The 15,243-nt window shown below is 49.2% G+C and overlaps 1 protein-coding gene across 1 annotated transcript in view; it reads left to right on the top strand.

The window, feature by feature from the left end:
* Positions 1-785: 785 nt before the first annotated feature.
* Positions 786-15,243, top strand: part of ABCC10 (ATP binding cassette subfamily C member 10) — an 80,486-nt gene continuing 66,028 nt past the window's right edge. Inside the window, exons 1-6 of the mRNA XM_088442993.1 lie at positions 786-893; positions 3,985-4,169; positions 5,385-6,648; positions 12,912-13,139; positions 13,298-13,457; positions 14,440-14,576. Of these exons, the coding sequence (XP_088299119.1) occupies positions 4,009-4,169; positions 5,385-6,648; positions 12,912-13,139; positions 13,298-13,457; positions 14,440-14,576 (1,950 nt within the window). The 5' untranslated portion in view covers positions 786-893; positions 3,985-4,008. The remainder of the gene's footprint in view (positions 894-3,984; positions 4,170-5,384; positions 6,649-12,911; positions 13,140-13,297; positions 13,458-14,439; positions 14,577-15,243) is intronic.

The raw sequence follows: 15,243 nt of genomic DNA on the forward strand, positions 1-15,243 counted from the left end.
CGCCGGTCTGCTAACTACATCACTGTTGGAGACTGTCGATACATGCACAGTATATAAATAGCACCTACATATGTAGTACATAGAGTACATACATTGTACATACCCTGTACCATGCCTTCACTATTAACAATCCCTTTTGGTCAGGACACCAAAAGAGACGTATAACTCTACTCGAGTCCCATAGTAGACTAGTCCATATGGTTGATGCTAGATCCTATGTGGCTAAAGGACCTCTGTTACGTATCAACCACGTGACCACTGCAGGAGGCTGGACCGCTCGTATTACCATCCACTAGGGCATAGAGGGGGAATAAATATTTGTGGCGAGCGTAGCAAGCCACCGTGCCTGAAGCGTGGCGAGCCCACGAGGGGACACTTTTGGCACCCCCCGTTCTCATACTTGTCCCTCCCCCTTTCAGCGCCGGTCACGTGGATGTGACGTCACAGGTCCCCTGCAGCCCCCTATTCTAGTCATAACCTAGTACATACATGCATAGGATATAATACTACAGGAGTACAACACACATACTACATGCATAGGATATAATACTACAGGAGTACAACACACATACTACATGAATATGACATCCATACTACTTGCATAGGACATACTACAAGAATAGTACACATATACTCCATGCACAAGACATACAGTACACACTACATACAGTTAATAACTATACAGCACACACAAACTTTGCTTCTCACTGACACCTGGTGGTAGGCTGCTTTATCACACCCTGTAATCGTGCAGGACGCTCTGGACCCGCTGGCTCTCTATTGTCAATAACGTGTTACGGTCCGTCATGATATAGCTTCCCGGGCAACGAACCATGGAATTATCAGTTCCACCATGAACCATCTGTGTGAGCTGGAAGCAGGAAGGGAATGAGGTGAGTGTGTGTGGGGGGGCTCAGTTAAGTTCCTTCCTGGTGCTGGAGATCTGAATAACTCAGGAGGATAGAGAGCCTCACTGCTCATCATACACATGTAACACAATGATATCCTATAGTATTCAGCACATCACTATATAACAATCATATGTAGCAATAATATAATATGTAACACAAATAAGAATTATTTTACGATTTCAATAATGTAAAATCACAATATTACTGTATCTATCGATGTAATAGTATATAACTGTAAATATCCTATCTATCTATCATACTATAATATATACTTGCTAACCTATACAAGCTCCACTTGCAAAAAAATAAAATGGTGAATTCCTCTGCCTGCCTGTGATTCTGGGGGAGGATTTTGTTATCTTGGTACGAGTGGGGGGGATTGCTAATACTGCTGACTGAACAGCCCCTCACCTGCTGTACTAGTATTGTCTGGTCACAGGAGCTGATTCAGACCCACTCGCTAGGTTGTGTTCGCTCGTAGCTAGCCGATATTTGCAATCTGCACATGCATATGCATCGCAGTGCGCGAAACACTGCGAAAGATCGGGAAGCGTTCGCTCGCCCAGCATAGACAGCCCAGCTGAATGAGTGACAGGAGAAGCCGTTTGTGGGTGGTGACGGGCAGGCCACTAGAAACGGGGGAGTGGAGGTGCGAACGCAGGCGTGCCTGAGTGTCTCAACGCCGTTTCACAGGCGTGCATAATTAACAGGCAGCGTCATTGTACACGTCACCTGGTTGAATTTCACACTGAAGTGATCGCAGTGCTTGCGGAAGGGTATAATCAACCTCAAGCGCTGCGATCGCATGCGATGGTGCTCGATGTACCAATGGTTTCATGCAATGGGATGCAATCGGGAAACCGGCTGTCTTAATCCCGACAGCCGGCTTCCCGACTGCTTTATCCCGGCGTCGGTTAAATGACAGGCGTCTATATCTAGACGCCTGTCATTTTCCCAACGCTGGGAGACCGGCGCCCGGCATCCCGATCGAAGGGATGCCGGGCGCCGCGAGCGGACATCCGCCGGGGGGGAGGGTTAGGTTTAGTGCACCCGGGGGGGACTTAGGGTTAGGCACCCCCCTGGGAGGGTTAGGCTAGGGGGAGGGAGGGTTAGGGTTAGGCACCCCCGGGGGGACTTAGGGTTAGGCAGCGGGGAAGGGGGAGTTAGGGTTAGGCACCTAGAGGGGGGGGATTAGGTTTAGGCACTTGGGGGGGAGGTTAGGGTTAGGCACCCTAAGAAGGATTAGGGGGTTAGGTTAGTTTTTACTTACCTTTAGGACGATCGTGATTTCCAGGGATTAGGGGCAGTCGGGCTTCCGCTGCGGGGAACTCTGCTTCTGTCGGCCTGCCACTCCCGGGATTCAAACTGCCGGCGGTATTTCATACCGATCCCCATGCACTTCCAGGAGATGAAGTGCGCACGTCGGCGTCTTATGAATGGCTGGTGGGCGTCTGCATACACAAAGTGATCGCACGCCAAGACACAGTGGGCGTGCTAATGCCTTGCCGTGCGATCGCCTGCCTTGCTGGGCGTGTGCAAGAATTGCATATGCTGGTTGCAAGCGAACGCATCTAGCGAGCGGGTCTGAATGAGCTCCACAGTTCTCTGCGGCAGTATGGTAGCTTACAGCCGAGATGTGTGGGGTGATGTTTGTATGGACGCTTCTAAGATCTTCCCTCAAAAATATACCAGCGATAACATACAAAGGTCTTGAGCATTTCCTCTACTGTGGCCCACATATAATTAACAAGTTCCAAAAAATTTACAGTATTATTATTAGCTTGTATTTATAAGGCACCACAAGGGGATAAACTGGTAACAAGGAACATGCGTACAGTGTAGTACAGACAGTGTATACATTCATATACAATTAAAGTGTGCAGTTAGCATAATTATGTAGAGAAGATAAAGTGTAGAGGACCCTGCTCATATGAACTTAGAATCTACAGTGTATGTATATATATCATAATATTACTGGATACTATAGAATAGTGCAGTCACAACAATAAAAACACAAAATTATCATCATCATCTGTGTTTTGCTCTCACATTCAATTCTAGAATAACTGAAAAAGAAGGGAAAAGGAAAATATCAGGAGCAGCAGGGGATGTGATAAAATGGAAGATATAGGGCCAAATGTAATCGGGTGAGAGTTTAGCAGTAAAACCCTCACACTTTTTAAACTCGGCCAATGTAATAGAGTCTGAGAACAGGCAAACTCGCATGTTTTTCAGACTCAAAAACTCACGATTTAAACTCTCATCCAGATGTTTTCCCATTTTGAAGATACAACTCGACCAATGTGAGAGATTTCTGCTAAACTCTCACATTTTCTAAATTCTCACTCTATGACATTTGGCCCATAGTATCAGAGAGACTGCACCAACCTTCATAAAAACACTGAGGGCTTCATTCAGAGCCGCTTGTAAGCGGCCGCTCGTTCGTTCCGAGTGATGTTCGCACATCTGCGCATGCGTACAGATTGTAATACGCATGCGCGAACCAGTCAGTGCGGCCGAAAATCGTGTACTCGCTAAATAGCGAATACCTGCTATTTTGAGTGACAGGAGGAGGCGTATGTGGGTGGTAACAGGGGAAGGTGCTTGAAAACGGGGAGTGGAATTCCGAACGCAGGCGTGCCTAAAGGTCAAAACGGGCGTTTTAAGAGTGTGCATAATTAATACAGCAGCGTCATTGACCACGTCACTTGGTTGTTTTATAGTCAGAACTGCTCGCAAGATTGCGGTAGGAAAAACCAACCACAAGAATAGCGAGCAGTTCATACGCCGTTCGATGTACTAGATTATTCTAATAAATAGTGGACATGACGTATGATGCGAGCGGCCAGGGGGCGTTTTTTTCAAAATTACGACCGCAAGTTTTGTTCGCTCGTTCAGACATAGAGGCGTCAACAGACCGCAAAGAGCGAACGGTTAATTTGAATAGCCACCCCCTTTTTCTGAACGAGCGAGCGCAAATAGCGTCCGGCTCTGAATCAGACCCAGAGTGCTGAATGTATAAGATTTGAAGGGCATTTATGGTAATTTTTTTTCATTACTTTGTCTCTTGTAGATTCCTGCCAGTGCAGTTAATGGAATGGAAGACGGGGTCGCTCGGCTGTGTGGCTCCAATGCCTCAGACCCGTTGCCTGTCTGGGTCAGCGGACATGTCGGGGTCTGCTTCAACCAGTTGATTCTGAGTTCAGTTCCTCATGTTATTCTTGCAGTGACCAGTGCGTGCCATGCTGGTTCTTACAGGTGAGCTTGCCACATATTGCATGTTCACGTCCTCCAGCCGCACACCGGGCCTGTCGCGTCCTCCAGCCGCACACCGGGCCTGTCGCGTCCTCCAGCCGCACACCGGGCCTGTCGCGTCCTCCAGCCGCACACCGGGCCTGTCGCGTCCTCCAGCCGCACACCGACTGTCTAACATTCTCTCTCTCATACTCCAGCCTCCATCCCACATCATTCGGCCACATTCTGGCCAGTCTGCCCATATTTTTTAAATCGGTAATCATTTAAAAGGCAAAACCAACCTGGTTTTGTCTTTCAAATGATTACCGCTTTAACAATACGTGCAGAGGTTGGCAGCATGGTGCCCATGCCTGCATCTCGCAGGTTATTAGCTGAGACCTGGGGGCATACGAGATGCAGGCCTGGGTGCAATGAAAGAGAAATGCAGTCTTGGCCGAGAAGGATTTGGAGTCTGTCTATTACGGGTAGTAAAGGAAAGTGCTCCACGGGGCTGCTTTATGTGTAGAACTATACTTACTGCATTTCATGTATTTCTTATATAGCGCTATTGATGAATGGGGCATCACATTTTAGAGCTTAGCAGTAATACTCTTATTGAAATGATTTGCCACCACCAATTTGTGTTTTACTGTTTTAGAACTAATGTATATAATTCTACATTTGTTGAAGTGTAGAACTGTAAGAACTTATTGGGGAAAACCAGATGCATTACTATGGGAGGTATCCCGTAAACAGAGACAGGAGATGTGCTAGGAAAGTGGTAGTTACCAGTGATGAAGAACGTTGGATGTGGTCTTCACCAGAGCTAGAGAAGGTGGAAGGAAAACAGAGGTTAATGTGTCAAGCAGTGTAAAGAGTGGCGAAGTTGCCTATAGCAACCAATCCGCTTCTACCTATCATATTATAGAATGTACTTAATAAATGATTGGTAGCTATGGGCAATTTTACACTGGTCCACTTCTTCACTCTTTTTACTGCTTGATACATCAATCCTTACCAAGGAAGGGTAAGGTGGAAGGAAAATTATCATTCCCAGAACATTAGACGTTGTAATGAAATTATATTGATCAGATAGGTAGGAGGTTGAATGGTGATAGTATGTAGCTACCAGTGAAAATATTAAGAACCAATGGGAAAAGAAAATACATTTTCTGATGGGAAATGTCTGTGGATCTGTTTATGGTCATATTGGTAACTGAATGTGTGTTTTCCTTCCAGATACTGCATTTCCAGCTCCCCGAGTCTGGCCTGGTTGTGCCGGAGTTCCGTTTCCTTCCTCATCACTGTTTTTTGTGTTGTCGACTGGATCCTGGGAGCTGTTTATCCTCTTCAAGGCCCCTTCGCGCTTGAAGTGCTATCGGGGGGTGTGTCCTGCTTATCGTGGCTCACACATTTTCTGGCTCTCCTCAGACTCCGAAAGACATGGTGCGGCCGCTCACGGGGCCCACTGACTTTGGTGATACCAGTTCTTTTCGTGGTCCCCTCATTGGTGATCACAGGGGTGTGGTTGTGTCGGGAGGGGGCTTTGACATCGCCATTGGACTCGTTGCTTGTGTCTCGTTTCTCCCTCTTATGCCTTCGCCTCTGTTGCATTATTGTATATATAGGGGCCTTTCTTATTCCTCCTCAGCACACCAGATCGCCCATAGTTGTCTCCATCAATGATGATGATGATGATGAGCATTCGCCTTTGTTCTCCTCGCTCCAGTCAGCCAATGTTGGGGAGCCAGCTGAAGATGGCGAGAGTTGGCTATCACGGTTCTTCTACATTTGGATGCATCCTCTTATGCAGAAAGGAGCAGGCGGAGGACTAAAGAAGCCCCAGGATGTGTGCCTTTTGCCCTATAATCTCCGGACTGAGAGGATTCGACAGAAATTCATGTCCAGATCTGCCCATGAAGGTCTGCGGCTCTTACCAGCTTTACATGCCACCTTTGGAGTTCACTATTATTCAATAGGTCTTCTGAAACTCATGGCAAGTCTCCTGGGTTTTATGGGTCCTTTGCTGCTAAACCTTCTAGTTAACTTCATGGAGTCCCGGCAGGAGCCCCTTAGTTGGGGTGTGCTGTACACCATGGGTCTGTTTGCTAGCGGATTTCTGGGTGCTCTTCTACAGAATCAGTTCACGCAAGAGATTTTCAAGCTGACGTTGGCCATTAAAACGTCTGTGCTCACTAGTGTCTATCGCAAGACTCTACGTGGTGAGGGGACGGGCCTGGGTGGGTTCTCCCCAGGGGAAGTGGTGAACTTCATGAGCACCGATGCAGATCGAATATCCAACTTCTGCCGCAGTTTCCATGATCTCTGGAGTCTTCCTCTGCAGTTCTCTATCACACTGTACATCTTATACCAGCAAGTGGGCATCGCCTTCCTGGGGGGGCTTGGTATCGCCCTCTTGTTGGTACCATTGAACAAAGTGATTGCCACCCGCATTTTGAAAAACAACAAAGAAATGCTGGAGCATAAGGACGCCCGTGTCAAGGTACTCCATGGTTCTTGCTTGCCATATTTATGTTTGACTGCGTGTTTGCATTAAAGGTTATTCCTGTGAGTGACGTGCGGTGCATTTGTAATGTGCCTGACTATCCGCCTCTAACGTGCTTAGGTGGACAGTAGGACCTGCACATGGTGAAAAGAATAAATCCTTAAAGTACATATGTGTCCGCATATATCTTACCTCCGTGCGCTACAAGTCGTGTTAAACAATTCGTGAGCGCTGTGCGACTTTGTAGCGCCCGACGTCTTTACGTGCCACTTTTTACCTTCAGATGCTTCTTATTCGCAAAGTGATGCAAATAGGACGCACAAGCAGCTTCTGATGATTAAAATTATATTCTGCGTGCGACTGCGGGTGTATCTGCATGCGAAATGCTACGTTACAGGGTTAGCACCTGCTTTGCGAATAGATGCTCTGCACTAACAAGTCACGCCATGGCATGGCACAAGTAGAAGGACACGCAAGGAAGTGAGATGTATGTAGACACATCTGTAAAGTTCACTACTGTCACTGCTATACAGCTACCCACTTCACCAAACTACAGGTTGTTTTTTCTCTTGAGTTCTGATTTGTCATAAGTTAATCATGAGAGTGAGGGGACACCAGAACTGTCTGTATTACATGTGTCCTGAGAGTGTGGGAACATTGGGACTGTCTGTATTACATGTGTCCTGAGAGTGTGGGAACATTGCGACTTTCTGTATTACATGTGTCCTGAGAGTGAGGAGACACCAGGACTGTCTGTGTTACATGTGTCCTGAGAGTGAGGGGACATTGGGACTGTCTGTATTACCGTACTTGTGTCCTGAGAGTGTGGGAACATTGCGACTTTCTGTATTACATGTGTCTTGAGAGTGAGGGAATATTGGGACTGTCTGTATTACATGTGTCCTGAGAGTGTGGGAATATTGCAACTGTCTGTATTACATGTGTCCTGAGAGTGAGGGGACATCAGGACTGTCTGTATTACATGTGTCTTGAGAGTGAGGGAATATTGGGACTGTCTGTTTTACATGTGTCCTGAGAGTGAGGTAACATTGGGACTGTAATACATGTGTCCCGAGAGTGAGGGGACACCAGAACTGTCTGTATTACATCTGTCTTGAGAGTGAGGGGACACCAGGACTGTATGTATTACATCTGTCTTGAGAGTGAGGGGACACCAGGACTGTATGTATTACATGCATCCTGAGGGTGAGAGGATACAGGGACTGTCTGTGTGTTAGATGTCCTGAGAGTAAGGGGACACCAGAGCTGTCTGTATTACATGTCACATAAATTTGCCCATCTAAATATAAATGCATTAGATGTGCTTGAGCCAAGACTTAGGGGTAAATTTACTAAAGTGAGAGTTTTTAGAAGTGGAGATGTTGCCATAGCAACCAATCAGATTCTAGCTATTATCTTCTAGAAGGTGCTAGTTAAATGTTAAGTAGAATCTGATTGGTTCAGTGGCGTAACTAGGGCAGGGTGAGCGGGGCACGTGCCCTGGGCGCCGTGGGACCGGCGGCGCGGGGGTGTGTGTGTGGGGGGTGGGGCACGCCACCGGCCCACCCTAGTTAGCCAGTGTAGCGCTGACCACAGTGAGTGCGGGTCAGCGCTACACATTTACATAGGACCGGCGTTAGGCTTCCAGCGCCGGTCCTGTGCTCAACAGCCGAGCCCCTTTCCTCCCCCTGAGCACTTGCCCAATAGCGCCAGGAGGAGGGTGGCAGGCGGGCTCATGCTGTGCATAACACACACATCGTTAACCAGCAGCCAATGAGAGTCAGGCGACTCTCATTGGCTGCTGCTGCTACTGCACGCACATCACCGCCGAGCGGCAGCGATGTGTGTGAATCAGCAGCCAATGAGGTCAGACAGACTCTCACTGGCTGCTGCTACTGCACACACATCTCCGCCAGCGCTGGCGGCGATGTGTGTGTTAAACAGCAGCCAATGAGAGTCAGACAGACTCTTGCAGGCCCAGTGCAAGAGCCGACTACCTTCTGGCTCCTGCAGTGGGTAATGGGAGAGACGTCATGACTTCTCTCCCATAATGCAAAGCGCGCCAGCCCGGGAGGACTGACGTGCGGCGGGAGCAGTGGCCGGAGCTGGAGCGTGGATTCAAGTAAGTGTATTTTTTCTTTGTGTAACTTGTGCCTGCACTACGGGGAACGGGGGGAGATACTACTACTGGGGGCACCATTATTGGGGGGGGGGGGAGAGATACTACTACTGGGGGCACCATTATTGGGAGGGAGATACTACTACTGGGGGCACCATCACTGGGGGGGGGGGGTAGATACTACTACTACTACTGGGGGCACCATTACTGTGGGAGGAGATACTACTACTACTGGGGGCACCATTATTGGGGGGGGGGTAGATACTACTACTACTACTGGGGGCACCATTACTGTGGGAGGAGATACTACTACTACTGGGGGCACCATTATTGGGGGGGGGGGAGATACTGCTACTACTGGGGGCACCATTACTGGGAGGGGAGGGAGACACTACTACTGGGGGCACCATCACTGGGGCGGGGTAGATACTACTACTACTGGGGGCACCATTACTGTGGGGGGAGATACTACTACTACTGGGGGCACCATTATTGGGGGGGGGGATACTACTACTGGGGCCCCATTATTGGGGGGAGGGAATACTACTACTACTGGGGGCACCATTATTGGGGGGGGAGATACTACTACTACTGGGGGCACCATAATTGGGGGGGGGGATACTACTACTAGGGGCACCATTACTGGGGGGGACCTCTACAGGGGGTGGGGCACTACTGGGGACTACAACTGGGGGGGCTACTACTGGGGGGGCTGCATCGGGAGGGGGAAAACTACTAATGGGGGAACTATATAAGGGGCTTTCTACTAGGGGACCCACTACTGGGGACACTAAATAGAGAGGACCACTACAGGGGGCACTGGATAGGGGGGGATCACTACTGGGGGCACTGCATAAGGGGGAGCACTACTGGGGGCACTGCATGGGGCGGGGACTAATACTGGGGGCACTATATAAGGGACTAGGGGCACAGCACTGGGGGGGACCACTACTGGGGGCACTAAATAGGGAGGACCACTACAGGGGGCACTGTATAAGGGGCACTGGATAGGGGGGGATCACTGCTGGGGGCCTGCATAAGGGGGAGCACTACTGGGGTCCCTGCATGGGGCGGACTACTGCTGAGGGCAATATATAAAGGGCACTGCATAAGGGGTACCACTACTGGGGGCACTGCATAGGGGGGACTACTACTGGGGGCACTATATAAAGGGCACTGCATAGGGGGGTACCACTACTGGGGGCACTGCATAAGGGGGTACCACTACTGGGGGCACTGCATTGGGGGGACTGCTACTGGGGGCACTATATAAGGGGGACCACTACTGGGGGCACTGCATAAGGGGGACCACTACTGAGGGCACTGAATAAGGGGAACTCATGAGGGGCTGCATAAGGGGAACCACTACTGGGGGCACTGAATAAGGGGAACTAATGGGGGGCTGCATAAGGGAGACCATTACTGGGGGTACTGTATAAGGAGCACTACTATGGGCCTGCATAAGGGGGAGCACTACTGGGGGCACTGCATGGGGCGGGGACTAATACTGGGGGCACTATATAAGGGACTAGGGGCACAGCACTGGGGGGGACCACTACTGGGGGCACTAAATAGGGAGGACCACTACAGGGGGCACTGTATAAGGGGCACTGGATAGGGGGGGATCACTGCTGGGGGCCTGCATAAGGGGGAGCACTACTGGGGTCACTGCATGGGGGGGACTACTGCTGAGGGCACTATATAAAGGGCACTGCATAAGGGGTACCACTACTGGGGGCACTGCATAGGGGGGACTACTACTGGGGGCACTATATAAAGGGCACTGCATAAGGGGGTACCACTACTGGGGGCACTGCATAAGGGGGTACCACTACTGGGGGCACTGCATTGGGGGGACTGCTACTGGGGGCACTATATAAGGGGGACCACTACTGGGGGCACTTCATAAGGGCACTGCATAAGGGGGACCACTACTGAGGGCACTGAATAAGGGGAACTCATGAGGGGCTGCATAAGGGGAACCACTACTGGGGGCACTGAATAAGGGGAACTAATGGGGGGCTGCATAAGGGAGACCATTACTGGGGGTACTGTATAAGGAGCACTACTATGGGCCTGCATAAGGGGGACCACTACTGGGGGCACTGCATAGGGGGGACTACTACTGGGGGCACTATATAAAGGGCACTACTGGGGTTAAGGTGCATATGGAAAGGAATGTTCAGAGTGACGATAAAGGGGTGCGTCATGTTGACACACCCCATTTTTAAGTGACCACGCCCCTTTTTTTCTTTCTTTTTTTTGCCGCGAGCGCGCACATAGAGGGGGGGCTCCATTTTTAAATTTGCCCTGGGCTCCAAATACCCTAGTTACGGCACTGGATTGGTTGCTATGGGCAACATTGTCACTTCTAAAAACTCTCACTTAACCCCTTAGTATAGGACATTTCACAGTTACTAGGACCTTCAGAGCATCAGCAAGTCATCTCTTTGATGGCTAAGGGCCTGATTCAGCAGCGGATGGAGTGGCTATCGCAGCTGCTTACATGGTAGCAGCTGCGATAGCTCTAATATGGTAATGCAGCATTAGGCGTCATGCCTCCTGCATGCATTACTGATCCGAGTTGTATCTAGAACGCAACATCGGATCATCCGCAATGTCATGGACCAACTAAGTTACCCATGGGGTCATGCAAGCCATCCTCCGCTGCTGCTGTAAAGAGTCCAGGAAATCTCGGTCAGCCGACGGAGATCCTGGCCTCGCCACTCCCCCACAACGGCGGCGACACGCCTCTGTTATGGGAAACGGAGGCCGGCACCATCCTGAAACGGCAGCAGACTTTCAATCACTGTGAGCAATATTGCAGACCCGTACTGCACGTGCGCAAATTCCCGAACATCAGAAATGTGCGTAATTAAACTGAGCTGCGTCCGCAGCTCAATCAGGCCCTAATGGTGCCATACACGGTGCGAGGTACCGTGTAGGGCGACTGCCGATCCATTGGCAGACGAATCGTGCTGTCCCCGCTGACAATCTCGTGGTCCCCGCTGACCGCACGATATGCCGGCTCCCTTCTCCACCATCTGAATGGGATCGTACATCGCATCCCAAATCAGATTAACCTGCGAGAAGATCTTGGGATGCGATATACGATTCCGTGGGAGCGCGCAGCACGATATTGGGTACGATATCGTGCCCATATATGGCACAATATAGCACCTATATCGTGCCGATCTGTCGGCTCGGCACGTATATCGTGCCGTGTATGGCCAGCATAAGAGAGGACTTGTGCAACCAACAAGGAAACGATCTATATGGCTCTGTCCACCTGCTGAATCTTGTTTAAATGTTATCCTAGAAAATTAGGCACTTTCAATACAATGTGACTATTTTAGCAATCAAACACTGTCAAAGTAACTAATTTCAGTTGTAATTAATGTGATCATATCAACGAAAAGTGTCTAATGACTTTATTTAAAATGTTTTTCTCTCCTTATTTAGTTGATGATGTCTCAGGACCTCATTCAGACCCGGTCGCAAGTGCTGAGCGCTCACAAGCGGGCCGATGTTTTGGTCCTGCGCCCGCGCAAGCCCCGGAGCGAGAGAGAAACTCTCTCGCTCCGGAGCTCACTACAAAAGGGCCGGCTGTCGACAGCTGGGCCTGTTTTGTAGGCGGGGCGGGGGGGGTGGCTACACAAATGGAGGCGTTCCTAACGGAACGCCTGCCGTTTTGTGGGCGGCCGCACTGACATCAGCAGTGATGTCAGTGGGGAGCTTCCTGCTCGATCAGAGCAGGGAGCTCCCTGGGGCTTGCGGTTGACGAGACCCAACCTTAGGGTCTCGTCGCAAGCCCCGATGGTCGTGATGGTCTTGACCATCGTGACCATCACCCTGGTCGGTCGCTAAGTTGTGGGTGGTAACCCACAGCTTAGCTAGCGACCAGGAGGCCGCACTAAAAAAAAGAAGCGGCCACCCTCATTCAGAGAGAGCGATCGCTTCTAGCGACCACCTCTGAATGATGGCCTCAGTCTGTCTGTTTCCCCAGCTGGTGACTGAGCTTCTCTCTCACACATTCTAGTTGATGATATATCGCTATCGGTCTGTTTGTTTCCCTAGCTGCTGATAGAACACTCTCTCACACAGTCCAGTTGATGATGTCTCGGTCTGTCTCTTTCCCCAGCTTGTGACTGAGCTTCTCTCTGGGATGCGGGTGGTGAAGTTCTACACCTGGGAAGGACACTTTGCCCGCCTGGTGACCAGTCTGCGGGAGCGGGAGCTGCGTAGTCTTCGTGCCATTAAGCTTCTGGACGCTGCTTGTGTGTATCTGTGGGCAGCGTTGCCGGTCCTCGTATCCATCATCATATTTGTCACCTATGTATTGCTGGGGCACCAGCTTACAGCAGCCAAGGTCAGTACAGAAGTCTACAGACAAATCCATCTAACCCAACCATCCGTACACATTGGAATGATCCATACCCTGACTGACCATTCATATAGTTACCCAAACCACCAACCCCATTGTCCATCATCATGCTAGGTCTCTAACATCTTCATTCTTCGTCCTAGGTGTTTACAGCCGTGGCACTGGTGGGGATGTTAATTCTCCCACTCAATAACTTCCCCTGGGTGCTGAATGGAGTTTTAGAAGCTAAAGTATCTCTGGACCGGATCCAGTGTTTTCTGGACCTGCCGGAGCAGGACATGCTCCGTTATTACAGATCAGAGGGTGAGGATAGTGGGGTGTTGGGTGGACTGTGTCCAGGGTACAGTAAACTGGATCTGCCATATAACAGTGTTGTTATAAAATATCTCCAATACAAACATTTGAATTAAATAAATCCACACACAGAAATGTTTCATTCATCTATTATGGAAGAGTTGCAAAATTGCTATTGACATATAACATGTTATAAAATGAAGGCTTAAGCAGACGGTGGCATCTCTGTTTTCTTCAGCATGCTGAGGCTTGTAGTTCCATAATGGCTGTAGAACCACTGGTTACCGTTCACGATTCTAGATGTAAGGTGGAATGGTTCAGTTCTGCCCGGTAATAATCGATATGACATTGTATATGGAGTACTGTGAACTTTGCCTCTCTCTGGTCTTCTTCATTATAGCTCAGAGAGGCCAAACCTACTGTTAGAGGCCGCTATATGGTGGGCTTAACGAATATTCATGCAGACTGCAGCTTGTAACAGAGGGGCTTATAGGTGGCATTTTTTATGTCTCTGGTTCCTGATGAACCCATAGTTGGCTTTCACGGCAGTCTTCATGTATCTGGTTCCTAATGAATAGATCGGTTTGATACTAATCATTATTTCTGTATCTGGTTCCTAATGAGCTAAGATGCGTCATTCACATTGGTTCTGCGCACTGAGCGCAAGTGATAGGTCCACTTTTAACAATCTTGAGACATTGTCTGAAGCAAATTTATTTGAGCTTTGTAATTCACAATATCCTGTAGTTTTAGACCTTTATTATGATGGCTTAATAAGAGACATAGGTCACACCCAATTCTGGAAACCATTACTTATTTAATAGTTTCTGAATCGGGATGCTACAGTTGTATGAGAGATAGAGAGAGAGAGTTATCGTCACTGTGAAGGACATTTAGGGTTAAAACTAGAGTAAATGTGGTAATTATGGAAGCGCTGTATCCTTATACATTTCTGGTATAGTGCACTAATTGTCTTTGTGCCCTGACCCAGCGCCACCTACAGACGGATCCTGTGCTGTGGAAATGAGAGATGCTGTTTTTTCTTGGGGGACAGAGTCAGAGGTTAAAGATGGCGGAGAAAGATCCCGCTCGCTCCAGCTCTTCATTCAGGATCTGTCTGTGAGAAAGGTGAGGAAGCGCTCTCCTCCTGTCATGTGACCTCCTAGGTAATCTTCCTGCAAATGAGCACAGGACTAGGAAAACATACATAGAAATAGCATGAGATCTTCTGTACTGTACTGTGGGATAGACAGTTGGCCTCTGGGAAGTTCCGGGTTACCGCTCAGAGACTATGGGGTCTATTTACTAAGCCTTGGATGGAGATAAAGTACCAACCAACCAGATCCTAACTGTCATTGTTCAAACACAGCCTGTGACAAGGCAGTTGGGAGCTGATTGGCTGGTACTTTATCTCCATTTTATCTCCAGCCAAGCTTTAGTAAATAGATCCCTTGGAGAGCAACTTCCTCCAATGAGGGGAAACTACAGATCCTACAGATCTTCTACTCCAGGGGTATTCCACATGCGTCCCTCCAGCTTTTGTTACATGTCCCAACATGCCCTGCTATGGTTTTGCTATTAGGGCATGCTGGGATTTATAGTTCCACAGCAGCAGGAGGGCCACATGTTGAATACTCCTGTTCTACTCTGTATGGTCCAGCTCCCTGTTTGGTCTGATTACAGACTTCGTGAAGTGCTTCTCTATATGCTAGGTGACACCGAGAAAGTGACTACCAATTGCAGCAAATATCTATCACTATCACGGGTGATGGGGTGCCTGAGATCCTGCATAAAC

The sequence above is a fragment of the Taudactylus pleione genome, unplaced genomic scaffold (assembly GCF_031769625.1).
Source record: "Taudactylus pleione unplaced genomic scaffold, aTauple2 ptg000320l, whole genome shotgun sequence".
Lineage (NCBI taxonomy): Eukaryota > Metazoa > Chordata > Amphibia > Anura > Myobatrachidae > Taudactylus > Taudactylus pleione.